Source organism: Paroedura picta, chromosome 4 (genome assembly GCF_049243985.1).
Source record: "Paroedura picta isolate Pp20150507F chromosome 4, Ppicta_v3.0, whole genome shotgun sequence".
NCBI lineage: Eukaryota > Metazoa > Chordata > Lepidosauria > Squamata > Gekkonidae > Paroedura > Paroedura picta.
Window position 1 is genome coordinate 96,695,597 of NC_135372.1, and position 26,520 is coordinate 96,722,116.

Sequence of the window (26,520 nt, forward strand, 5' to 3'; positions counted from 1 at the left end):
CCTCTTGGCTGTGTCTCACATAGAATGTCAGGCAGACTTGAATAGCTAAGGTGATGTTGGGTGGAGCTGGTATTAGATTGCACCTTGCACACTCTCTGTCCTTTGGGTTGGTCTTAACAAAAGGTAGTACATGGTGTTTGATTTTGGATTTTTATTTGGACCAACAAGACTGCAACTTGGCAGAAAGACTCTGGTAGCAATTCTGCTATATTCTTATAGTGTAGGAATTTTAATGCATACAGTTTATTTAGATAATTTTTATCCTGCTTTTCTTTATATTTGTACTCAAGGCAGGTTGCAACGGTGATAAAACAACATATAATTAAAATTTAGTAAAGAAACTGACTACTTTGTCATCAAAAAGAGTGGTGTGGCAGTATAAAAGGCCACCCTGAATGCTAATAGTCTATCTTTGTAATTGTAACAATCTGAAAAATGATACTGTAAGTAGTAGCTTTGTTTTACCGGGCATCCTTATTCTCATTTTACAGATTGTGAATGGAGCATGATTTATACACAGATTTGCTCTAGGCCATCTTGTTAGGTTAATGCCTTGGAATTGAGAGTGAAACCCATTTCTTTTGAGCTTCGTTCCAGCACTCTTTTCAATGATCTGCACTGATCTTTTTTTCTTTTTTTTTAAATTGGCAACAGGTTTACAAAGAATCTCTCCCCAGATAAAATCAACCTGAGCACACTGAAAGGGCAGGGCCAGTTGACCAACCTCGAACTGGATGAAGAAGTTCTGCAGAATGTATTGGAATTGCCCACTTGGCTAGCTATTACTCGGGTCTTTTGTAACAAAGCTTCAATCAGGGTGAGTTGAGCCCATAAATAACTGTAGTCTGCATGCTCCCATCATGCCTGTTTACTATGTTTTCTCTCGGTGCTCAATGAGACTTACTGACTAGATCTGAATTTCTGCTTATCTATAGAAGTAGTGTGATAGTGAAAATATTTCCTGTTCTGTTTTACCCATGACCTGCACACCTATCACTTTCTTATATGCTCTGGCTTTGTACACAGATCACTAATCTCTCTATCATATGCTTTAAGGTCTGCTGCAGTCACTTAGTAGGAGATGATCGAGTTCTGTATGCTCAATGCTGCAGACATGACAATCTATATCAAATTTATTGCTGGTATGTTATGATATTAGGCATTACACCAAAATTGTACTGATTAAATATGAAATTGTAGGGATTGTATTTTAACAGTTGATGTTGCTCCCTTACATATTGAGCATGATATTGTGTTCCTGAAAACTTTGCCTCAAGCTCTTTTTAGAGCAGGAAATTGATTTTTCAGTTGAGGTTAAGGGAGTAATCGTTTAAGCTCTATTAGGTTTATACACAGAGGCACAAATTTTATGCAAAATGATTTAGGAGATTGCTCAAAATCTACACCCTTTTGTGTTCCCAAAAGGCTGTTCTGGATGACCCTTTATGTGCCTGGAGCCGTTCTGGGAAAGTACAATAGATAAAGAGGGAACCAACAATCCATCCCCTACTTGCTCATACGTACACACCAGCATAATGCCTTCTGTTCGTGCATAGGGATCTTTGGATCCAAGTAATTGACTCAAATTTGGCTGTATAATATGTCTGCCCAAGAAAATTCATGGTATAATAAATAATAAAGCCTAAGGAACTACAGCACTTTTTGTCCTTTAGCAAATCTCTTCATTTGTATTCTGAGTGATTTGATATGGAATAATTTTGTCCTCTGAGCTTGTATTCCCATGGAGCTGCTATTACAGTATCACTTTTCAGAGCAGGAGTTTCTTGCAACTGAGCCTATTAGTGTCACCCTCCAGCCATTTAGTCATGGCAGCAGTTCCTGTTTATTTAACATTAGCTTTCTTGTTACAGATCCAGTGGACAAAACTGAAGACTCATCCAATTTGTCTGGTAATGGTCTTGCTTACCTTCTTTCTGTTATTAAGAACTTGCAAGTGTCACTTGTTTTCAGAAGAAGACCATTTTTAATGCTCATATTGGCGCCTGTGTCGGGCTATTTTCCACATTATTATTTTGATTCACAGGTGTATTCCTGTATAATTTCTGTGATTAATACTAGAATGCAGGAAAGAAAGAACAAACAATTGTTGTTCTAGTCAGTATTTTGAGTATCTCCCTTCATGGAATATGTATATCTGTGAGCCACTTTCATGCTATATGGTTATTTCTTGGGAACATACTTGCTAGTTGGCAAAAATCCAAAAGGGGCTTGTATCAGTTAACAGATCAGATACAGCTGTGCTAAAATGCTTTTGCAAAGTTCAGATATAATTTATCTGGGCCTGCATGTAGCATACACGTTCCCTTCCCTGATCCCATCCCATCCCATCCATATAATCTCAAGAATTATACAGAAACTTAGATTTTATTTCTAAAATGATATACCGTATTTGCCAGCGTATAACTCGACTGGGCATATAAGATGACCCCCCAACATTTCCACTCAAAATATAGAGTTTGTTACATTACAATACAGTACTGTGGGCCACTATGGACAGCTATATCTATCCCAACTGAAGTGCACCCGGCGTATAAGACGACCTCCCCACTTGGAGGCATGTTTTTCAAGGGAAAAAAGTAGTCTTATACGCCAGCAAATACTGTAAATATGCTGTAATGCTAATGAGCAAATGTCCTGGACCATTTCTGTTTAGGGATTGCAGTTCTGAGATTATTGGCTTACTGCAGTCTAATTCATGAACAAATGCAAGTGTTTGTTATCTAATAGCCATGATTGCCCCACCATGTGGAGCAGAAACTTCACATAGTGAGGACAACCCAGGGCTAGGATAGAGTTTTCTGCAAATTCAAGAAAACATTTGCAGGATACCCAGAAAGTTTTAAAAACTGTGTAGAGAGAGACACCCCTTCTTCTGTACTTTGTCATCTGGAATCACAAGATCTGGGCTGCCATTTTATTTTGCCATGACTCACTCCCAAGCATCAGGCAGTATGTTGCCCCATACGACTTAAAGTAGTGTGGGAAATGGAAGTCTGGGAGAGGTAAGGCTATGGGGGCTGTGAGAGAAAAAAGGAGGGAGAGTGAGGAAAGCAAAGGCAGAGAGGGGAAATGCAATAGGGATGGCAAGGGGAGGAGGTTGAGTAGGATGGAACAGGCTGGGAGGAAGATGGAACAAGTGATCTGAATGTAGAGAAGGGGGCTGACAAGGGCATCTAGGACAGGGCAACAACATCTGGAGTCATTAGGGGGAAAACGGGGATAAGGATGGTAGGACAAAACTGGGAGATGAAAAGTCGGAGGAATATATCCAGTTTGGGGAAGAGGGGATGGTATGGAATTTCCCTCCACTTGGAAGTCTCTAATTTATGTAGCCTTATTCACATGAGTGACTAGTGAGAATATGTGAATGAAACTTCTAGAGCATATATAGAAATATTTCTCTTCAGCATTATGACTTAGGTTACTGATTGTAATCCCAGAAGGGTTACTTCAGTTGGGTGGGATGGCTTGGGAACAGATTGTGAGCTAGTGAAGACGAACCAAGTCTGGAGTGATAGTCTCTGTGACCCAATCCAGTCAGTATCCTGGCTGCAGCATTCTGTACTAACTGAAGTTTTTCTAAACACTTTTCAAGGGCAGCCCCATGCAAAGCACATTACAGTAATCTAAACTAGATGTTACCAGGGCATGCATACACCACAGTAGGCCAGGTCTTCTTTGTCCAAAAAAGGTTAGAGCTGGTTAACCAGTTGAAACTGGGAAAGATACTCCTGGTAATGGGCATTACTTGCTTATCCAACAGGAGCCAAGTCCATCAGTACCCCAAAGCTATGAACCTGTTTCTTCCAGGAAAATTAAATTCCATGAAGAATAGAAAACACTTTAGTCCAGGGTCAGGCCTACAGCTCACTAATAGCACTTCTGTCATATCAGGGTTAAGTTTCAGTTTATTATTTATTTATTTAGATGTCTAGAGGTAAATTTCTAGATTTGTAGAGGTAGCCCACCTCTACTCCAAAACTATCTCTAGGCACCAATTCTGGATTTCTATAGACTCCCTCGGATCTGCTTGAAGTGTAAAATAGAGCATATTTGTGATAGGCCAGCCCAAAACTCCAGTCTTCAGAACTGTTTGGCAGTCCTGCAGCATCACATTTCTGAAATGATTAAAGACTTTTAGAATCTGGGTCAGAATGCTGCATAACACAGTCAACTGATTTGTTTTTTTTTGGAAATAGCATTTACAGTCTAGCCTGAATGATCTCAAAACTGTGAATATCCTGTGAAGAATCAAGAAGTTATGATATAATTGGATTCTGCAGTTTCTGAAGGAGTCAAGATAGGTCTCTTAAGAGACTAATCATACTCTAGTCTGTTTGATGAAACTTACTTCCAGGAAAATGTTTTTAGGATTACAGTATTGTAATATTGCATGGTAAGCACATTTTTTCATGTAATAATAATTTCTTCTTGTTTGTTTCTCTTCATAGTATCTCGATAAAGTGGAAGTTGAGATGCGGACATGTGAAGAGCCCCGACCACCCAACGGACAATCTCCCATTGCTCTAGCTTCAGGCCAGAGGTTAATATCAGTCCTGTTTAGTAACTATTTGGGGGTATTGTGTCTGTTATTATTCTACTTTCTCCTCAGGATTATGTTTTCTTCTGCTTTGGGGTTCTGTCTGGGATTTTGCTGGGAAGCTGACAGGATGGAAGATGTAGTAGTAGCTGCATACTTCCACAATTCAATTATATTGGGTGATTTTCAGTTCAAAAACATTTGTTATTTTCCACCTAGGACTGGTGAATTATCACAAGTTTACACCTGCTGGTCACTTTCAGGGCAGTCCTAAGGAGAGTTGCAACCTTCTAAGCTCATTGACTCCAATGAGCTTAGAAACATGCAGTTCTATTTAGGACTGCACTGTTAGTCATCATCCATATATTATAATAGTTGCAGTTGAAATCTAGACATTTGATTAGAAAATTACTCTAATTTGTAATAAAATTAACATTTATTTTTATTGCACAAATCAGACAAAAATTTGAGAGGTACCACGCACTGTAAACTTTGAGAAGTACATGAAGTATTATGTAGCATACATTTGGTAAAAGATCTTGATGATTTAAAATATATATACAACTTCTGAGGGAACCATTCAACAGTATTGACGAAGCCTATATACATAATTCAACGAGATAGTATTTTGTTTGGGATGTTAAAAACAAATTTGTTAAATATTTATTGGGTGATATAATTATATATGGTCATTTCGACCTCCCCTCCGTTAGGAGCTATGCTTCCCAACCATATTCTGCACAATTGTTCTACTTCTAGGGTTTCTCAAAGCCTGAAGAATGTTTCAAGGGTTTCTCAATGGTAAAAAACTTGAGGAAGGTCTAGAGCAGGGGTAGTCAACCTGTGGTCCTCCAGATGTTCCTGGACTACAATTCCTATGAGCCCCTGCCAGCGTTTGCTGGCAGGGGATCATGGGAATTGTAGTCCAGGAACATCTGGAGGATCACAGGTTGACTACCCGTGCTCTAGAGCAGTGGTCGGCAACCTTCCAGCTGCCGCGGCTCGCTGCTTCTGAGTAAGGGGGGAGGGCGGCCCGGGGCCCCGCGCACGCGCGGCAGCCCCAGCACAAACACGCATGCGCGGACTTGCCGCACATGCGTGTTTGTGTCCGGGGGTGCAAATGCGCACGTGTGGTAGCGCTGCGCATGCGCAGAACTGCCACGTGTGCACATTTGCACCCCCGCCGTTTTTTAGTGTTATGCCATTGCATAACACTAGTTTTTTTTTTAATGTATGGAATGGCCCTCAATATCGTGTTCAAATCTTTACCACTGTGGACATGTTTGATGGTTCAGCATGACAATGATATGAATTGCTCCTCTGCATTTTATTATTAAAATAAAATAAAACATCAGACGATCACTTACAAATATTTCAATTCAAGCACAGTTGATTCAATTAATATCAATGCTTTAAAATGCTGCTATAATTATGTTAGCATTATTCGTGGATTGGGTGAAATCCATAACAAACCGTTGGAAAAGTATGGAACCGTAGACCTGGAGGTCAGTTAAATTTTTCCTTATGACCATGTGTATGAATATGAAGCTGTCACATAAATTATATGTATACATTAAACAGCTGAATTAAAGCTCATGGCTCTGGAGCACTATCATATTAAACACTTTTTTTCATCTCTATAGTGAATATGGCTTTGCTGAGAAAGTAGTAGAGGGCATGTTTATTGTTGTGAATTCCATCACCATCAAAATTCACTCCAAGGCCTTTCATGCTTCTTTTGAACTGTGGCAACTCCAAGGATACAGTGTCAATCCCAACTGGCAGCAAAGTGACCTGCGCTTTACTCGTATTACTGATTCCAATAGAGGGGAGGTAAGATTACAAACAAAAGACAGTTAACTTGGAATCTCTCCTGAAGATTCACAGGGATTTTTAGATTTTATTTGAGTCCTGACTGAATTTGATGTTTATTATTATGGTCACTGACCAAATCAAATCCTGACTGAATTCACTGAAAATTCCCATGGAGTTTCAGTATAAGCATAAGAAGAGCTCTACCAAATAAGACCAGTGGTCTCTTCATTCCAGCACCCTGTATCATACAATGGCCAAGCTGATACTCTGCAAGACTCTGAATCCTCAGAGTCTCTTTTTGCATGCTTAATTATTAACTTACATTGGCCAGATCCTACTGTTCATTAGGTCAGAGCTTCTACTTTTAAAAAATAAGCCTTTTTTATGGCTTCCTTGATTTAAATATGCAAGCATGCTTTTAGACTTGGCAATGCCTTTCCTAATCTGGGGAATGCATTCTATCTAGACTTTAATTAGTTTAGGTTTCATAAGCTTCTAAGCATCCTTTAGAGCAGTGGTCCCCAACCTTTCTGAGGTTGGGGACCGGCAGGGCATTGGGGTGCGGCCTGCGGCCCGCGCGGGCCATGCCCACGCATCGAGCCGCGCCCGCGGGCCGCGCCCATGCATCGGGCCGTGCCTGGGTGCTGCGCCCGCACATCGGGCCGCGCCCGCATGGGCGCAGCCGGCCCTGATTCCCTCTCCCCGCCCTCCCGCAGTAAGAAGCTTCCCGGGCCGCAAACTTTTGGCCCGGGAAGTTTTTTACTGCGGGGGGGGGCGGGGAGAGGGAGCCGCGGCCCGGCGCCATGGCCTTCGCGGCCCGGCACCGGGCCGCGGCCCGCAGGTTGGGGACCACTGCTTTAGAGAGATGATTCTGAAGTGTTCCTAACTCTTTATACCTTTCTGGGCTCTGGTGCTGATTGTTTTGCTAGCTGTCCTTTTGAAACAAGTGAGTGATTCGGATTCTGATTTTTTCCCTCTGAACATACAGTATCCCATTTTCGTGAAATTTGTTTCCTAACATTTAGCTTCAGAAGTTCAGCAACTTTTGTCTTTATAACTCTCTTTTCTCTGTGTAGGTGTTAACATTTAAAGAACTAACCTGGCAGACTCTTCGGATAGAAGCAGATGCTACAGATAATGGTGATCAAGATCCTATCACTACACCTCTAAGACTTATTACCAATCAGGGCAAAATCCAAATATCTCTTAAGAGAAAGGTAAGAACAGACAAGACAGATATTTCAATAAACTTGAAAATGCAGGTTTGCAGAAAATCTGAAATATTCTCAAGCGTTAAACTCCCCCCCCCCAAAATTAATAGAAACAGAGTCTTTTCTTTAAGAAACAAATGTCCTCTAAGTAGCTGTTGCTATGTAACTACAGCAGTATCACTAAACTTCAAGCCCTGGTTTCTCTAAGTACAAGACCCTCCAGGGATATATTGGCCTTTGACCACTCACTGAGGCCAGACTCAGCAGCAACCACCAGGCAATTTGCCGCCGTGAGACTCACCTGGGACTGGCTGGCTGTTGCTGCTCAAAAGCAGCCACTTCATTGTTGGAGTTTCATACTAGGTTCTGGGAGATGCAGATTTGAATACCCATTCTCTTGTGGAAGTTTACTGGGTGACCTTGGACTAGTTACACATTCTCAGCCTAACTCACCTCACTGGGTTGTTATGAGGATGAAATAGAGGAGAGGATGATGTTGTAAAACTACTTTGGGTGCTATTGTGGAGATTGGTGGATAAATGTACTGAAGATAGTATGCATGTTTGATAGGTGAAAAGGAAGCAGAGGTAGATGAGAATATGGGAGATGCCAGGAGGAAATAGTGTGAGGAAGGGGAAGCATGAGCTGGGGAAGAGGATGAAGGGCCTGGACTTCCCCTCAGCGCTTCCCTCCCATCCTGAAAGGGTCTACGGAGGGGTGGGCAGTCTGCCCATCAGCGCTTTCCCCACTGCCTTGAAAAGGCCTGCTGAGGCCTCTTCAGGCCTTGGCTGGCCTGCCCAGGTCAGGTGTGGGTGGCCTAGTGCCCGTTGTATTCAGATATACAACAGGCTTTTCTGGTAGTTCCAGAATAAAATGTGTGTTGTAGTATTTGTTTGATGTTACGTTAGAGCATTTTAAAGCATTTGGAAATTTAATTGTATAGAATGTACAGCTTATTCTTTTCCTATTTATAATAAAGTAATTGTCAGGTGTTCCTTCCATTCCACCCAGGGGCCTTTTCAAGTCTCCTCTCTGATATCTCCAGGTCACCCTGATTGCTGCTTCATGCTTTCCATTCCCCCCCCCTCCTTCTCCCTCTCTCCTGGTGGTGGGATCCTGAGCTCTGCTTAGAGGTGTTAAAAACATGAGTCGCCCTGATTGCTGATTGCTGCTTCCTGCTTTCCTTCCTCCCCCTTTTCTCCCTCTCTCTGAATGGTGGGATCCGGTGCTCTGCTTTGAAGTGTTAAAAACAAGAGCAGACAGTACAGCCCGCTCAGCTCCAACATTTCGCACCCGGCTGAGTTCAAACATTTTCCCCTGGGAAAGGTTTTCTGGTGCTCCTGGGGAAGGGGGGGGGAGTTCTACTCATGTGCCTATAAAATCGGGGTCCGATCTAAGAGCAGCTTTGTAGTCTAGTTTCCTGTTCCACATGTTGCCTTAGCTGAGTATTCGTCTGTATGTCCTATCTTCAATAAAACTAACTCCTGGTGAAATGCCGAGCGTCGGTAGTCGCCAAGTTGGGATATTGAGGAAGGGCTTCGCAGCTGCACTATTTGCCTGGTCCATGACAGTAATAAATGATGGGCTATCTGAGCAAAAGGAAACATACAGTAAAAAAAATGTTCTTTGGCATTCATTGGGAATGATGGTCAGTTATATATACTAATTACTCAGATTTACATTCGGTTGCCAGATCCTTCTGAGCCGCCAGTGTGTGTGTGTGTGTGTGTGTGGGGGGGGTACTCTTGGAGCAGAGAGGAACATCTGGCATTTCAGCAATGTGCCTATGTGACCTGAAATGTTCTGGGTTTTTTTGAGTAAAACCCAATTTCTTTAATTTCTGGTGATGTTCCCCTTTTGAGGGGAGGTGGGGCCTAGCAGTTGGAGAACCCTTCCCCCACCAGGGGTTATGGCATCATATGTGTTTGATTTCAGGTGGGCGGCCATGTTTATCTGCAGTAGAAAAGCAAGATTCAAGTTTAGCAGCATCTTAAAGGCACACGAAATTTCCAGGGTATAAACTTTTAAAAGTCACAGCTCCCTTCTTTAGATACTTTGGAAAGTTCATACCCTGGAAATCTTATTGGTCTTTAAGGTGATACTGGACATGAATCTTATGTTTATTTTATTGTATTCACTTATATTCTGCCTTTCTCTCCCTTGGAACTTAAAAGGGACTTTGTTCTTCTCCCATTTTATCATCACAACAACCCTGAGATATCATCACAACAACCACTGTCTAACCATGTTTTCTGTTAACTTTCTTGCATTCCTTATTTACGAGCTAGACAAAGGACTGCAATGTGGTGGCATCCAAACTAATGTTCCTTCTTGATGACTTGCTGTGGGTGCTGACTGACTCTCAGTTGAAGGCTATGATGAAGTATGCAGAATCCTTGAGTGAAGCCATGGAGAAGTCAGCCCAGCAGAGGAAAAGTCTGGCTCCTGAACCTGTCCAAGTAAGCAGCACTGTTTGTAATGGCATTTGATGCACTGAATAACAGCTTCTTGGCAATAACATTTAAGAAGTTTATATCTACATAGAAGACATCTTAGCCTGACAACCAACTGTTGAGGTTCCTCTCCACATGCACACTTCTTCAGAAGTTAGTGTCTTCTGTGATAGTGTCATAGCTGGGGAACTATTTACTCACAAGTTCATAAATCTGGTACTATTCTGGTATTTGTGTTTTCTTGCTAGCTCTGCTTTTTTGTTTTGATGTTATTTAGATTTTATAATTTTTAACAAAGTTAGGATACATTTTCAAAATGCATACATGTTTTGCCTCTGTTGGGTTTGTTAGTTTTCATAGATGGACATACAATGGATAAACTCTTAATTTGACATTACTTGACTCCAAATCCATCTTGTTTGTGCATTGATGGTGTCTGTAGTGACAGAAAATTCCTTCCTCCATCTATAGCCTGCCATGACATATCCCACACTATTATTAGTGCCCTCGCATCTAGCCATGACACATCCCACAGTGTTATGGGTGGTTTTTCTGAAGATGCAAGGGAATGTGACAGGAAGAGGAAGGTAGGAAACCCATTTTCCATGGACAGAATTCAATTCAATTTCTCCACGCAGCATCATGCTTCTAACTCTTAAGTTCTAAGCTTTGAGCTGTCCCCTTGGAAACTAAACAGCATATTTCTCCTGTGTATGGATGAATACTCTCTATACTTAAAGGATCAACTCTTTTATTTGGCAGAGGTTTGGGAGCCAGTAGCTGGGTCCCAGGATGTAAAACTACTTGCTGCACACATGAACCGTATTTTGGGATATCTCCCCATATCTGATGTACTATGCTGTCAGGATTCCAGGGTCAAATGTTACAACTAAGATCTGCTAAAGGCAGTCAGTGAGGATGCTACCTTTGAGGAACATTGAAGCAGAGAGTGGGGCCATTCATCGTTCTTATTCAAAATTTGTAAATTTACATCAGCATTCTTATTTATGATCTTACTAGAGAGGAGGGACTGCACTGTACCAAAAGAGAAAGAGAGCTAGACAGCTTGCCTTAGTAAGGGGGTCAGCTATCACAGGATGGAAACTTCCTGAATTGGATAAGAGAACTAGGATTGTATTGAGAGCTGCATTTAAGCTAAGGAGCACTAGTTATTGAATTAGCATATGTAGTCTTCTGTTTTATCTTTTATTATGTCTTTCAAATAGACTTCAAAATGTCATAGATTCATGGTACTGTAATTACAAGGAAATGGAAAATGTGAATATTTTATCAGACTGAAAGAAATTTATAGACAGTATTCTTGAATTAAAACTGGCAAAGCTCAGAGGAGAAACAGATAAAATCTGAATAATGTTATACACAAGCTTCATCCATAGGCCTCAAAATGGTACTCCAGAATGGGTAGTCACATTAACATTATGTCCCAGATTTCCAAATCAAGTTAAAGTCATAACCACACAGCATAATTAGAACTATTTCTACTAGATTACTATTTTCTATTTTATGGAATGAATGTGTATGCTTAATTAATCTTTATCTATTTAAATTATTTTAATATCACCTCATAGAAACTCTCAATGTGATGAATTTTACAGTCTGATCTGAGTAAAGCTCAGGTCATGTGATGGTGAGATATGTGTGAACAGATCTTGCAGTATTTTTTAAACTACAGGTAGCTGTTGCAAGAGCCCAGTTTGGATTGGAGGGAGGAGAGGGGGGCTTAACTGGTTTTACTGTTTCTGGTTTGTAGTCTCGAGAATTCCATCTGAGTCTGTTTGCCTCACAAAAAAGGGACCAAACACTGGTACTCATGTTGTACCTTCATTATTTCTACTGCCAGGCAAATAGCACCGGGGTGGGAAAGGAGATTGATTATGAAAGCATTGTGCAGAGGAAAGTGTTAAATTCCTCGTCTTCCCATTCCATCTCCAACTGGGTGCCTTTGAAACTGCTCTTTTAGCTGAAAAGCATACGATATGTACATTAAATTATAAAGTCCCCAAGGTGATTTATAAAAGTCCCCAGGAGGTTGACAATTAAAAAAAAAAAACAGGCTCCCTCATTATGTCTAGTTGAACCCTCAGTGAGACAATGCAATGAAAACGTGCATTTCAACCCCCTTTTTTTTATCAAACAGAGTGTTGTAATGATTAGAGTAGTGGAGTAGGACCCTGGACAATGAGTTCAAATTCCCGCATCTACTATGGAAGTACTTTGATCTGTCACAAGCCTCCAGGCTTGCCTATTTCACAAGATGATGGTGGCTGTTAGAAAGTGGAAGAGGGGAGAACAGTGTTCTAAACCATTCTGAGGCTTACTGGAGAAGAAAAGTGGTAAATAAATAAATAAATAAATAAATAAATAAATAAATAAATAAATAAATAAATAAATAAATAAATAAATAAATAAATAAATAAATAAATAAATAAATAAATAAATAAATAAATAAATAAATAAATAAATAAATAAATAAATAAATAAATAAATAAATAAATAAATAAAGGTATCTCTCCAGAGAGCCCTCTGGAACCGCTCGGTGAGTGGTATCATATTTTGCTAAGCTCTTAGTGGGCGGATGTCAAAGGCATACAGACTCACAACGAGGCTTCTGGTTTAATAGAAAGCTTTAATTGGAAGTAGATCTGATCACTCTAACATCTGAAGTCGAGACTGTTCGATATAGGGAAAGCAAGCAGTTATCAATACAGTTCTCCCACCCAAACGGTCCCTGGTTCCCAGGAAGGAATATTCCCCCCACCAGGTGCCATCCCAGGCTTCCTGCCAAACCGTCTCTAGCTCCGCGGCCTTGGTCGAATTGCCGCCGCTCTTTACAGGGGCACTTGCAACAGAGTATCACAGCAGGGGAGAATGCAGTGTGAAAAAGTTCACAGCCATCAAAGGGGATAGAGGTTCAAAGACCTGTTACAGAGTCATAAAGCATAAGAGGGTACACACAAAGATGGAGCCTCTCTGGTCAGCTTGAAACAACCATGGCAGAGATCAGGGGGCTGATCCTGACAGCGGAGAGTGGGCGGGGCCAGTCCGGGTGAGGGGTCAATCCGAAGGCGTGAAGCGCCTTCTGATTGGCCCCTCACCAGGATGGACAGCAGTTCTGGCCAGTCAGGTGAGGGCCCAACAGCAACAGCCAGAGCTCTGCTCAGAAGATAGAATGACCACTATAAGTAGGCAGTTAGTCCGGCTGCTGGGCTCGCTGCCGGGGAGGGGGCCAGGGATGGCTTCCCCGGGGCCCTCCAAGCAGGCCTGCCGTGTTGCAGATGCGGCGGGCCTGCTCAAAGTTCCCCGGGGAAGCCGCAACGTCGGTGGAGAGGGGGGTGGCCGGGGAGGGCTTCCCCGGGACAGCGGGGATGGGGGCCCCTTCAAAGCCTGTCCTTAGGGATGGGCTTTGAATCTGGTTATATTTCAGTGCAAGCTAAGATGCTGCCACCCAGAAAATATAGGAATCTGCTATGTCCTTTTGATTGTAGATACCTCTGGGCTTAATTTCATTGTGTTACAGATCACACCACCTGCTCCCACTACTCAACACTCATGGCCTCAGTCATTTGGTAGCAGCCCTAAAGCAATCAGCCAGTACTTTGAGAAACATGACATGAAAGAGTCTTCCTACCACCTTCTTATCTCCCGCTTGGACCTTCACATCTGTGATGACAGTCACACTCGAGAGACAGGTACCTCATCTAAACTGAGACTGGAAGAACTAACCCTCCCACACAAACTTTGAGTTTGAAATTCCAGCATTTTGTTTTTCAATTTGTTCATCTCTACCTCTTCTCTCACTGATATTCTCACAGTCCATTTGTTTTGTGATTTTAATGTTTAATTTGTTAAGTTTTATAATGTATTTAATGAGTGTTGTAAGCCACATCAGGGAGTCAGGTCAAACAGTGAGATATAAATAAAGACTAAATGATGAGTGAGTTTCTTATGGACACTAGGCAGTCATATTTAATTGGCTCATTTTCAGCATTGTGACAGCACACAGAGCTGATAACTCAGGAAAAAATTTCACATTATCAAAAATCATGGGGCTCCCAACCCTATATTTTATTCATATAAGACAAAGAGTGCTTGCTGAGTAACATTGGTAAGTGCAGCTAACAATTTTGCCCAGAGGAAAGTGCCCAGATCTGCTCTGGGTTAGATGCCAGTATGAATGCTGGTTCAGATGATATACCTTTGGTGTCTGCTTGTCTGATTCACATGGATACTTTATAGATTGTGGAGGTTAACGATGTGGACAAGATGAGAACTACCCTGGCCAGATGAGAACTACCACCTGTGTTCTCGACCTTCCTGATTGATAAAAGCTGTCAGAGGGAGAGTAGTAGTAAATGCTTCCTTGAGAGTGGGAGTTATGCCACTCATGCTCAAGGAGGCAGCAAGAACAGGCAGTATACCAGTTCTGAAAAATACTCCCTGTCCTAATACTTATAGCTTGTCTGCAGTCTTCCATTCTTGGGGAAAATGCTAGAGCAGATGGTTATTTCTGGAGCCATTTCAATCTGGCTTTAGGCTAGAATTTGGAACTGAGACTCTTTTGGTTACCTTGGTTGATGACCACTATTGAGAACTAGACATGTCTTAGTTACATCTAGACTGAACTATTGCAGTGCTCTCTACTTGGGGCTACTCTTGAAGAGTGCTTGGAAGCTGCAGCTAGTTCAGAATGTTGCCATTAGACTATTGGTCAGGGCCATCTATTGGGACCATGTGACCTCAATACTACAGTAATTACACTGGCTACTGATCCATTCCCAATCCCAATTCAAGATTTTGGTTTCATCCTTTTAAGTCCTATATCGCTGGGGCTTTTGAAGTATCATCTTCTCCTGTACATTCCTGCATGGGAGTTAAGATCATAGGGAAAGGCCTATGAAGAAAAGGAAGGAAAAATATTCATGTTCCCCTGGATGTAATCCTTCCTGATTACTTGTTCATATTAAAAAACAAATTTACTTGGTACTTTAAAATGTATCTATCTTCTGAAGGCTTTGGAACTTGGATTGAGAAAATCTAGAGTAGCTGATTTTAAAAAACTGTCTAGCCATTAGGAGATTACAGCAGTGGTTAGTACTGCACAGAAGATGGCAATGTTTAAGCCACTTCTGAATAACATTTACCTCAAAAACTCTCGATGACACCACATTATTGACAGAAAATAGTAAAGACTTGAAATGACTATTGATGAAGGTTAAAGCAGAAAGTACTGAAGCAGGATTATAGCTGAAAATCAAGAAAAGAGAAATAATGACTACTGGGAAATTATACAACTTTGAGGAGGATAAAGAAATTTCAATTGTTCAAGATTTTCTCATTTTTTGTCTCCATCAACCCAAAGGGAGACTGCAGCCAAGAAGAAGTCTGTTACTGGGGAAAACAGTCAGTATTCCCCATTACTCTGTATGGGTTGGGCAATGAAGAAAACTGACAAGGAAGAAAGTAGATTCTTTTGAAATCTGGAGTTGGAGGAGAGTTTTATGGGCATCATGGACTGCCAAAAAGACAAATAAGTGGGTCCTAGAGCTAATCAAGCACGAACTCTCTCTAGAAGCTAAAATGGCCAAACTGAAATTTTGTACTTTGGTCACTGGCCCCAAGGAAGCCCGCTTGACTTCAACCAGGGCCAGAGCTTTCTCCATTCTGGCCCCCACCTAGTGGAACGAGCTCCCAGAGGAGATCAGGGCCCTGACAGAACCTAAACAGTTCCACAAGGCCTGCAAAAGGGAGCTCCTCCACCAGGCATTTCGTTGAGGTCAACCAAACCACCACTTCCAGTTGGCCCTCAAGCTCCCCCCTCTCCGACTAACATTAATCGGTTGTCCACAGGATCCAGTAAGAGTTGAGCTGAGGCTCTTACAATTTCTATTTTATGGTATTATTGTTATTATCATGTTAAATTATTATTATAATATTACTGCTGTTACTGTTACCTGTTACCATGTGTTAATTGTATCCTTCCCTGTTTTCTGTAAACCGCCCTGAGCCCTTGGGGAGGACGGTATATAAATATAATAAATAAATAAATAAATAAACATACAAATAAATAAATAAATGACACGAGTCACTGGAAAAGACAATAACACTAAGAAAAATTGAAGGCAGTAGGAAAAGAGGGAAGACCCAACATGAGATGGATTGACTTGATAAAAGAAGCCACTGCCCTCAGTTTGCAGGACCTGAGAATGGCCACCAACAGTAGGACCTTTTGAAGATTAATTCACAGGGTCATCGTAAGTTGGAAGTGACTTGATGGCACTTAAAGTATATGTAGGGATAACTCACCTGTTAGAGAGTCACTGACCATTAGAATATACAGAATTTACTGTAACAAAATAAAATTTATGCTGCAGCTGAGGGGATCTACAAATATCTCCTTTATCTTCCCTTCAGGTGAAGATATTCTTGTGTAGGCAGGTGCTTTAAATACAAATTTCTGAATTTGGGGTTTTCAATAAGGAATTGATGGTATCTATTCCATATTTGTTACTTGGATAAATATTATTGTACTGCTGCATCATTAGTCATTCTGAATTTCCTAATTTGGTCAGAAAAGGAAATTACCATGAATTTTATATAAAAATCATATTAACTTCCATGTTGCAACTGACAGACCTTGGTGTATATTGACTGTATTCCCAAGAATAATTTAAGAAGTCTCAATAAAACCTAGGATGCCAGGACTTGGCAGTAAAAGGAGGATAGGATTACTATCGATCGTAAACTTATCCAATCCAAAGCATGGGATACTTGTACATTGTGATTCATTGTCCTCTGCTGTCATTATTAGAAATCCATGTTCTTATTGCTGACATGATTACAAACCCATCTCTCAAAGATGAATGCCCACTAGTATCATTTCATATTTTTCTCACATAAGCACTGAGTATGTGTTGCCCAGTATTTTGACTTTAATTGTTCCATTTTACCATAGGTACTTCCAGGCATGGAGTAATGGGAGGTGCAATGCAGCTAACCTTTAGGAAGATGGCTTTTGACTATTATCCTTTCCATTGGGCTGGTAAGAATATTTTGTTAATCCATCCCCCCCAGGAAAAAGCAATACAAATGAGTAACCAGGATAGATTTGTTGTGAATAAATAATGACTATATAGAAATGTCCTTTGATATAGTAATGGGCAGGGGTATGGCAATGGCTTTGAAAACATTTCTGTTTTGAAGCCCAAATGGCAAGATAAATTTGAGTATGAAGTGGGTGGAACCCCAAACGAAATATTGAATGCCAGTGCATTTCCTTTTCTGGACATATAGTCACTGATAATACAGTCGCAAGATTCTAATACAAGGAAAATTGTCTCTAATGCCAGTTTGGGGAAAGTGGCTCCAATCAAATGTTCTCAAATGTGGCTTTTGAAGTGAAGCTGGGAGTGAGAGGAGTACTGTTGTTGCAAAGCCTCTGTTCAATGTAGGAGACAGCTGCAAGCACTGGGTGAAGTATTGTGATGCCATGGAGACCCGAGACCAGTGGGCAAAAAGGCTGGTGAATGAATTCCAGAACAAAATGGAAAAACATGCTGAAGAAATAAGCTCTTCATTCTTCAGAACTGCAGGAGGAGAGTCTCCCTTCAAAAAGAAAGCAGGTAATGTATAAGAAGACTTGGTTATAGTAGTTAAGAGTGGCAGCCTCTAATCTGAATAACTGGGTTTGATTCCTCACTCTTACACATGCAACCATCTGGGTGACCTTGGGCAAGTCACAGTTCTCAGAGCTCTCTCAGCCTCACGTACCTCGCATGGTGTCTATTGTGGGGAGAAGAAGGGTAGGTGCTTTGAAATGCCTTCAGGTAGTGAAAAGTGCTGTACAAAACCCCTGCTCTCCTTCTTACATTCAATAAACAGGAATTTACTAATTTGGGGGAGCATGGTGATCTGCACAACTAGAGTACTGTACAGTTTATCTCCATTTCAGTAAAGCTTTTGATAAGGTTCCACATGATATATAGTAAATAATTGCTTCTCATAAACCAGGTCAAAAATAGTGCCCATATTTCTGGAGCTGTCAGAGTTTTCATGAAAACCGAACTAGCTGTATCTAAAACAACAATAACATTCACATACTTTTTCCCCCTGAAAATGTGTTGCACATCTTCCATAAATGTTTTCTTCTTTGGAGTTAGTGTCTTGTCTGAGAACAGAAATTTGTGCATGTAAACGCACACACATGTGAGTGAAAGAAAAAGAATTTGATAACTAGACATATTTTAGTGTATAATGCTATTTGATGGAGTTCTGTATTCTGATTGTGTTTAAAATGTCTTTAAGACATTACTCCTAGTTCCCAGAAAGGCTCTCCAGAAAAAACATTGCCTCCTCATATATTTGAGTTCCAGCGACCTGCATGGAATAGACTCCGATCCAGCTGCATAGTTGTCCGAGTAGATGATTTGGATATTCATCAGGTAAGTTTTTAGCAGTCATAGATGGAGGTGAGCATGACATGTCTAGTTGCAAGTGGATATCCAAACAAATTCTAACATAAGCTAAGCTTATTATTCCTTCTTGGTCCTTGCATCTGTTAAACATCTTCATTATGCTGCATGCTAATTAACTGCTCATCTGTTGATATGTATGGACTGGTAATTCCCATTTCATTGTATCTGAGGAAATGTGTGCGCACACTAAAAGTTTTTCCCTTGAATAAAACTCTTTTGATCTTAAAGATGCCACTAGACACAAACCTTGTTCATGTCTAAATACTGTTTCCACTGCCTTGCCTTGTTCACATAATGATCAGCAGTAAACCTGAAATTTGTAGATTCAACTAGAAAGCTGTAATAAATTTTCTGAAATAAAGTTCAGAACAAAGTTGCTTGAAGAGTCCTGTCTGTTTTTGAAGAAACTAGTAGGAAAGCCCATTTTGAAAACGAGCCATAAAAAAACAGAGGGAGTGTGGAAGGGCTTCCACAGACCTGGGCAGGTCTGCCAGCGAGGCAGTCTGCACAGTTTGGTGCTGCAGAGCACTGTTGAATGGCTCCACCCAGCTCTCCCAGCAGCCAGAAAACCTGGGTGTATGGTGCAACAGATTGCACCCAGATAGCCTTCCCCACTGTCCCAGCAGGCAGGGAGTGTGGCAGCACCACAGCGGAACACATTAAGATGGCCTTCCCTGCTCTCTTGGCAGCGATGCTGGGGAGCATGGCATGGCTGTGGTGGAATGCACCTAGACAGCCTTCCTCACCCCCCCCCCAGGTAATCCTACTCATAGCAAATGCTGGGAAACAGCATGGAGGAGGGGGTGGGGAAGAACCTCTGACTGCCCCTCAGTGGGGGAGTACTAGTGAGGGCCGATCAGAAGCTTGGCATATTGCTGCAAGTACTTATAGGTTTTTTATAGGCTATGATATGCATTCATTTTGATCATAGTATCTTCATCAGTGCAAGAAGAAGAAGAAGAGTTGGTTATTATACGCCATTTTTCTCTACCCAAAGGAGTCTCAAAGTGGCTTACAACCACCTTCCCTTTCCTCTCCCCACAACAGACACCCTGTGAGGTGGGTGAGGCTGAGAGAGCCCTGATATTACTGCTTGGTCAGAACAGTTTTATCAGTGCCGGGCAAGCCCAAGGTCACCCAGCTGGCTGCATGTGGGGGAGTGATACTCACTAAAGACAAGTCTTTCCATGCATTGACATTTATTGTGCTGAATATTGAATTGAATTGTTATTCATCTGATTGAAAAAAGAACCCACATTCTGGGACTCTGAAGATCTTGGGTCTCTAAGAATAGCAATTTAAATTAAGACGTTTACCACACTGAATGTCAATACATCGAAAGACTTGTCTTTAGTGAGTATTGTTTGCAATGACAAAGATCTTATGATTGAAACATATGCATATTTCTAAAAAAACAAAACAAAAGACAAGACTCTTCCAGCAGCTTTGTTCTGAATTTTGTTTCAGAAACATTATTACTGCTTTCTAGTTGAATTTACAAATAGCACGTTACACAGGTACTTCTTGTTGTTTATACCTAGAACTGTGCCATCTTAATTTTACTGATTGCCTTGTTTAGAAGCATTACATCCAGTCATATTGGGTGCAATCCAGCAGTCCATCAGCAAGAGGCATTGATAGGCAATGGTCTTTCCTGTGGTCCCCTTCCTACAGCAGACCCATTCAACTCCCAGAAAGTTGATTTATGGCATTGCAAGATGCACTTAGATGAATAATCTCATGAATCAGGAGCTGTATTGTTGAAGTGGAAGAGGACAATTTGTGTTTCTGTCTCTTCCTTTATTGACAGGAGAAGGTGATTTCTCCTTTTTCATCTTCAGTGACCCTCTCCTTGACTATTAGTCTGCTTGGATTACACCACCTTGGGAATCAGCTTTTTGGGGGTCAGAAAAAGAAGGGAACAAACATTAAAAAGATGCATTATATTTGGGTCCTTGTATTAATGGCTTCAACCCAGTGTTTAAGAGACATCCAGAGCACAAGTAAAAAAAAAGAAAATCTGCAACTTATGTTCACTGGGTGCTCACTGCACATCATCCTTTTCTTATTATTTCTGCTTTATAAACTAAAGAATAAAATTTAAACACACATAACTTATTTCTGAATTTTAAGGTACGATTGGCCAAGACATTTGGTCTTAGCTACACTGATCATAAATGTTGTTCTGTAGTTAAAAGGTTCAAAGGTTTATTCTCTGCTGCAGGTTTTGTTATATATATTTTTGCTTAATTACTCAGTTTTAAGAGAACATTCCTTGCTGATTGATAATAGAAGCTGTTTTTGATCAGATTTTTCATAGCTAAGTTTTATTCTGTTTCAGACCATTTAAGTTTTTCCGATTCTATACTGATCAGTAGATTCTGGATGGACTGTGGCAGAATGGTCCTGCTCTGCCCTAAAGGCCTTGTTCCACCCTGCTTTCCAAGGTTTTCTCACACTCTCTCTCTGATTAATCCCCACCACTTGACATTTCTAGGAATTGCTTGTGGGGAGGGTCTGGACTCTCAGCTTCCCTTCCAAGTTCTGAGGCTGCACCTCTGTGTCACCCACTACTGAACATCTGGTTACCATGGGGATAGCTTAGTGCCTTGTGTACCATTGGAGAAATAGCCACTTGCCAAGTGAATGACCTCCCCCTCATGGAGCTCCTTTTAAAATAGCATGTTGAAGATGGTGGAGTTCTATGTGGCACAGGGAACCACTACCAACATCAATTGTAATAAAGCACTTATGAAAAAAATAAAATTCTCAAGCATACTTTTAGCACAGCACTAGACTGAGTAAGGGATTCAAAAGAAAGAGGTAAAGCACAATTCCTCCATCCTGCTCTATCTATATGCCCTAATTGATGTCAATTATAAGGCAGGCTCCTTAGCATCGAATGTTACCAATGTTTTACAGGAGTTTCATTAGTTTCAAGGCTTTCTCATAGGTGCAAGCCAGCACATGGAAATGGTTGCCTCCTTTTGACCTCAGTTACAGTCCTGTCTGTTTTGATGTAATCCACAGAAAAGACCCTCCTTCTTGCTCCCAGGACTTTTATCATTTCTCTTGCTGTTCCCACTGACCAGGGCAGGCTGAGTCAAAGAGCCTTTTCCGGAAGCCATCAATAATTTGTTCCTGAAGTATTTCTATACTTAACACTTTAACATCTCTGTTCCTGCTTTGGGGAGGGGGGCAGAGAGAAAAAAATGAACCATCCCATTATTTCTAGGTAGACCTATTAGCCTTGCTGAAATGGTGGCTGAGGTAAGACTGGAAAGCAATTGAGCTGACTTTCCTCCTCCTGCCTGTTCTCTACACAGAGAGAAAAACTTCAAAAACTCATGGTAAAGATTTTGCTCAGTTCAACCTTCAGAGAAAAAAATGCATTTATTCTCACAAACAGAAATACTATTTTATTTATTCATTTATTTATTTTATATACCGCCATCCCCGGAGGCTCAGGCAGTTTACATGGAACATATGAACAATACATAAAACAATCGATAACATATGAATAACCATACAATAATATTAATAACAGGTAATTGTAACAATAAACTGTAAATGCTACAGTACAACGGTGCAGACAGGTCCAGAGCACTCTGATGGAGTTCTGAGAGGGAGGGGAGCAGGGGCCCTTCATTCACTGTTGGTTGTGCCTGGCGGAAGAGCTCCCTTTTGCAGGCCCTGCAGAACTGTTTAAGCTCCGTCAGGGCCCTGATCTCCTCTGGGAGCTCATTCCATCAGGTGGGGGCCAGAATGGAGAAAGAGAAGGCCTGTCCCTCATATTCCGGCATTGATGAGGTGGCGAGCTAGAAGCTCATGATCAACTGTGTCGAACGCTGCTGAGAGATCTAGTCATATCAGCAGTGCCAACCCATCTCAGTCCAACTGGCGACGGAGGTAATCTGTCAGGGTGACTAGCGCTCTGTCTACCCCATGGCCAGGCTGGAAACTTGACTAGGATGGGTCTAGGACCGAAGCTTCTTCCAGATATTCCGTTAATTGGTTTGCGACACAGAGAGTAATTAAAATGTGGAATTCATTGCCAGAGAATGTAGTGAAGGCCACAAGCATTGAGAGCTTTAAAGTGGGGAGGACAGATATATCAATGGCTACTAGTCATGGTGACTAAAGGGAACCTCCACGTTCAGAGATAGTCAATCTCTGAATCCCTGTGCCAGGAAGGAACATCAGGGAAAGCTCTTGGCCTCTATGCCCTGTTGTTGGCCCTCCAGAGGAACTGATTGGCCAGTGTGTGAGACAGGAAGCTGGATAGCAGGACAAGTGGTCTGATCCAGCAGGGCTCTTATGTTCTTATCAAATACATGAAGAATGGAGATCTGTAGTTCCTCTTGTTTAAAGCATAAAATAAAAGGCTATGAAGCTATCTAGATTGTCATCTTTCTGGCTATGGGTTCATAATACAACTAAATTTTCCTCAGGTTTCCACAGCTGGACAGCATAGTAAGAAACCTTCAACGCTGCTTTCATGTAGAAGAAAATTACTGGGTCTTCCTGACCAAGTCTCAGCAATTTATATGGAGTTCACCGAGTACTACTTCCCAGATAATCCATTTTTTCCAGGTAACCATCCTGCATCTGCCTGGGTTTGTCTGATCAGTACTCTATAACTATTTCCCTCTTCGTTTTTGCATCTTTCCTTAGACTTAGAAATTTCCTCCAGGTGGAATAGTAGGGGCAATGGGTATACCACTATAGTTGGATCTCCAGAAGCTTGTATTTCCTCTCCAGTTGAGGAAAATGTGATAGAACTTTGTATTCCTTCTGTCTTCTAGAAAAAGGAATAAATAATATACAGCCAGGAGAGAAGGAGAAATAAAGGCTTAAGAAAAGTCTGCCTTCTTAGTCTTCATTAGTCATAATTACTAGGATGTGTTAGAGCAGGTGGCTTTCTTATGTTTGACAAGAGCAATCTCAGCTATAGAAGATTCATTTCTTTTTTCAGAATAATAATACAGCCTCTGTTCTTTGATATCTGCTACTAATATTTGCATAGATTTTGGTACAATATTCAAACTTTGTGAGGCATTTGTTTTTCTTACCTCATACTGGATGTTGTAAAACTTATCCTATATACTCGCGTATAAGCCTAGTTTTTCAGCACCTTTTTTACACTGAAAAAGCCCTCCTTGGCTTATATGCGTATATATACGGTAATTGAAATAAAAGTCTGCTCCAGCCAGCCAATCGTTGCATTGCCTTTTGCAAATGTGTACTGCAAGCCGAGCTTGCTCTGGCAGTTGTAGGACATCAACGGTTTGACTGAGGGACTCTGTTCTTTTTTTCCTTTTGCCTTCAATGGCAAAAGGAATGGCAATGCTGGATGGGTGAGCCTGTGATGATGGAGCATTTCCCACCCTCGGCTTATATGCAAGTCAGTGTTTGCCCAGATTTGTGGTAAAATAAGGTGCCTCGACTTATATGCAGGTCAGCTTATAGGCAAGTATATATGAGTAATTCTTGGAGAATTGTTTGGTTTCTTGGGTGCAAACTGGCTTAGGTAGTACAGTATTATAAAGGCAGGGACTAAAAGTATGGGAAGTTCGTCCTTTCTGCATTCCACTCCTCACCTGCACTTCCATTGTGTCTCCTATATATCTCCAGTTCCATCTTCCCACTCCCCATCTTCCCTTCCATCATTGAGAATGTTGCTAAGGGAGGATGGTGGACAAAGGAAGTAGTGTTTATTTTCCTTTACTCCTACTTCAATCCAGCTTCTTGTTTGTGGGATAATGGTAAAAATTGGCAACCTGCTTCCCATTCCCTTGCAAACTTCAAGCTACCCATTGCTCTCAATTGAAGCCAGAACCTGGCATGAGAAGCAAATCTTGCATCCTCTCAACCGTGTCCTAAATTTTCCCATTTACAATGGCGCTATTTCAGATGTCACATTTTACCACAGTTGATATGTGGTATCATTTGACCAGTATGCAATTTAATTTCCTGCCCAAATGCTGGACAGGGCAGCAAACTGGGTTATTTCACTGGAGTTACATTGCCATTTCTGAAATTTGACCTTGGTAGGTATTATATCCTGATGCAGGAAACCTGACCCTACTCCCCAACAAGAGAGGTGCAGATTACTCATCTGCTCCACAAACTCTGCTTAGTCTAGTAAACCATGGTTTAAATTAACTAAAGTTAATTAAGAATAGTGAGTACAATCTTGCATTCTAGAACTGAGTGGGAGGCACTGGGAACTTAATCAGCCCCTTCCAGTGTAGCCCCACAGTGTAGGTTCAACTAGAATAAATAGGAGTTCCCCTCTTGAAGCAGAAGGACTAATTAAGTATTTGATGAAATAAATAAGAGAAACAACCCCCAAAGTATTCTTATTAACTTGAAGTACATGTGGATAACAAAGATCATGGCACCCGGCCCTCTCAATTCCTGGCAAATAGAAGGGGAAGAAATGGAGATAGTGACAGATTTTATTTTCCTGGGCTCCAAGATCACTGCAGATGGGGACTGCAGCAAAGAAATTAAAAGACGCTTGCTCCTGGGGAGGAAAGCTATGGCAAATCTAGACAGCATCCTAAAAAGCAGAGACATCACCCTGCCAACAAAAGTGCGTTTAGTCAAGGCTATGGTCTTCCCAGTTGCAATGTATGGCTGCGAAAGTTGGACCATAAGGAAGGCCGAGCGTCAAAGAATTGAGGCTTTTGAACTCTGGTGCTGGAGAAGACTCTTGCGAGTCCCTTGGACTGCAAGGCGAACAAACCAGTCAGTCCTAGAGGAGATCAGCCCTGACTGCTCTTTAGAAGGCCAGATCCTGAAGATGAAACTCAAATATTTTGGCCACCTCATGAGAAGGAAGGACTCCCTGGAGAAGAGCCTAATGCTGGGAGAGATCGAGGGCAAAAGAAGAAGGGGACGACAGAGAATGAGGTGGATGGATGGAGTCACTGAAGCAGTAGGTGCAAACTTAAATGGACTCCGGGGAATGGTAGAGGACAGGAAGGCCTGGAGGATCATTGTCCATGGGGTCGCGATGGGTCGAACACGACTTCGCACATAACAACAACAACATGTGGATAATTTAATAATTACTGGGATATTATTAAAAACTTCAGATAGGAATTTGCAAAGGAATCATAAGCATAAGTCAATATAATGAACATTTTCACAGATACCTGGAACCCCTTTCACAGGTGCAAATTTGAAAAGAATGGCAGGATAATCCCTTCCACTGTACAGCTGTTGAACTTATCTAAGCATTGGCCAACGAGGGGCGCCAAATGCTGAGCTAGATTCTGTGTGTTTATATACAGATGCAGCTCTTGCATTCTAAACTAACCAACACTCCATTTTCCCCCTCCACTAATGTTACCCAAACCAATGAAATGCTAACTTGCACTTTTCTCCTCTCCAGTCCCCTGCCCAAACCTGTATCTGCAGCTGAATGGTTTGATTTTCACCCTGGATACAATGAGCATGCTTTGGGTGAATTTGTTCTGCCTTGATCTCTATCGCAGCCTACAGCATTTCAAAGCTATTTACGAACTGGAGAACTCTGGCAAGCAGAATGAGCACATAGATGTCAGACTGGATGGCTTCAAGCTCAAGGTATCTTTGGTTTCTATTCTACTTTGAACTATAAAGGACAAAGTGGTACTCAGTTTGCAGTTTCCTGAAAGACACATTGTGCTTAAGATCCCTCTCTATGTGACCCATAAAATATTGACAACTTTCTCCCATGCCATATTGCCATAAGTGGACACCAAGACTCATAAATGTTCCTTGTTTGAGAGGAAGGTACTGCTAGATCTATACCATGATGTATATAATTAGTATTAATGCAGTTCTATCAGTGTTAATCAATTCAAACTAAGGAAGGAGGCAGTGGTCTGCCCATTGCTGAAGAAATCGTGATTGGGTCTGCCAGCCCCGTTTTGCATCTTGTGTTCCCGGGGAAGGTGGTGGAAAGGGCGGCCACAGACCAATTACCAGAATACCTA

General features: G+C 41.5%; 1 protein-coding gene across 2 annotated transcripts in view; it reads left to right on the forward strand.

Annotated features, from left to right (window-relative positions):
* BLTP3A (bridge-like lipid transfer protein family member 3A) overlaps nt 1-26,520 on the forward strand; it is a 63,193-nt gene that overhangs the window by 13,872 nt on the left and 22,801 nt on the right. For both annotated transcript variants that reach the window (XM_077334440.1, XM_077334439.1), the window contains exons 2-13: nt 655-817; nt 1,872-1,910; nt 4,473-4,564; nt 6,205-6,394; nt 7,453-7,593; nt 9,876-10,046; nt 13,579-13,750; nt 17,014-17,100; nt 17,510-17,680; nt 18,363-18,499; nt 22,984-23,125; nt 25,935-26,128. In XM_077334440.1, coding sequence (XP_077190555.1) covers nt 655-817; nt 1,872-1,910; nt 4,473-4,564; nt 6,205-6,394; nt 7,453-7,593; nt 9,876-10,046; nt 13,579-13,750; nt 17,014-17,100; nt 17,510-17,680; nt 18,363-18,499; nt 22,984-23,125; nt 25,935-26,128 — 1,699 coding nt within the window. The remainder of the gene's footprint in view (nt 1-654; nt 818-1,871; nt 1,911-4,472; nt 4,565-6,204; nt 6,395-7,452; nt 7,594-9,875; nt 10,047-13,578; nt 13,751-17,013; nt 17,101-17,509; nt 17,681-18,362; nt 18,500-22,983; nt 23,126-25,934; nt 26,129-26,520) is intronic.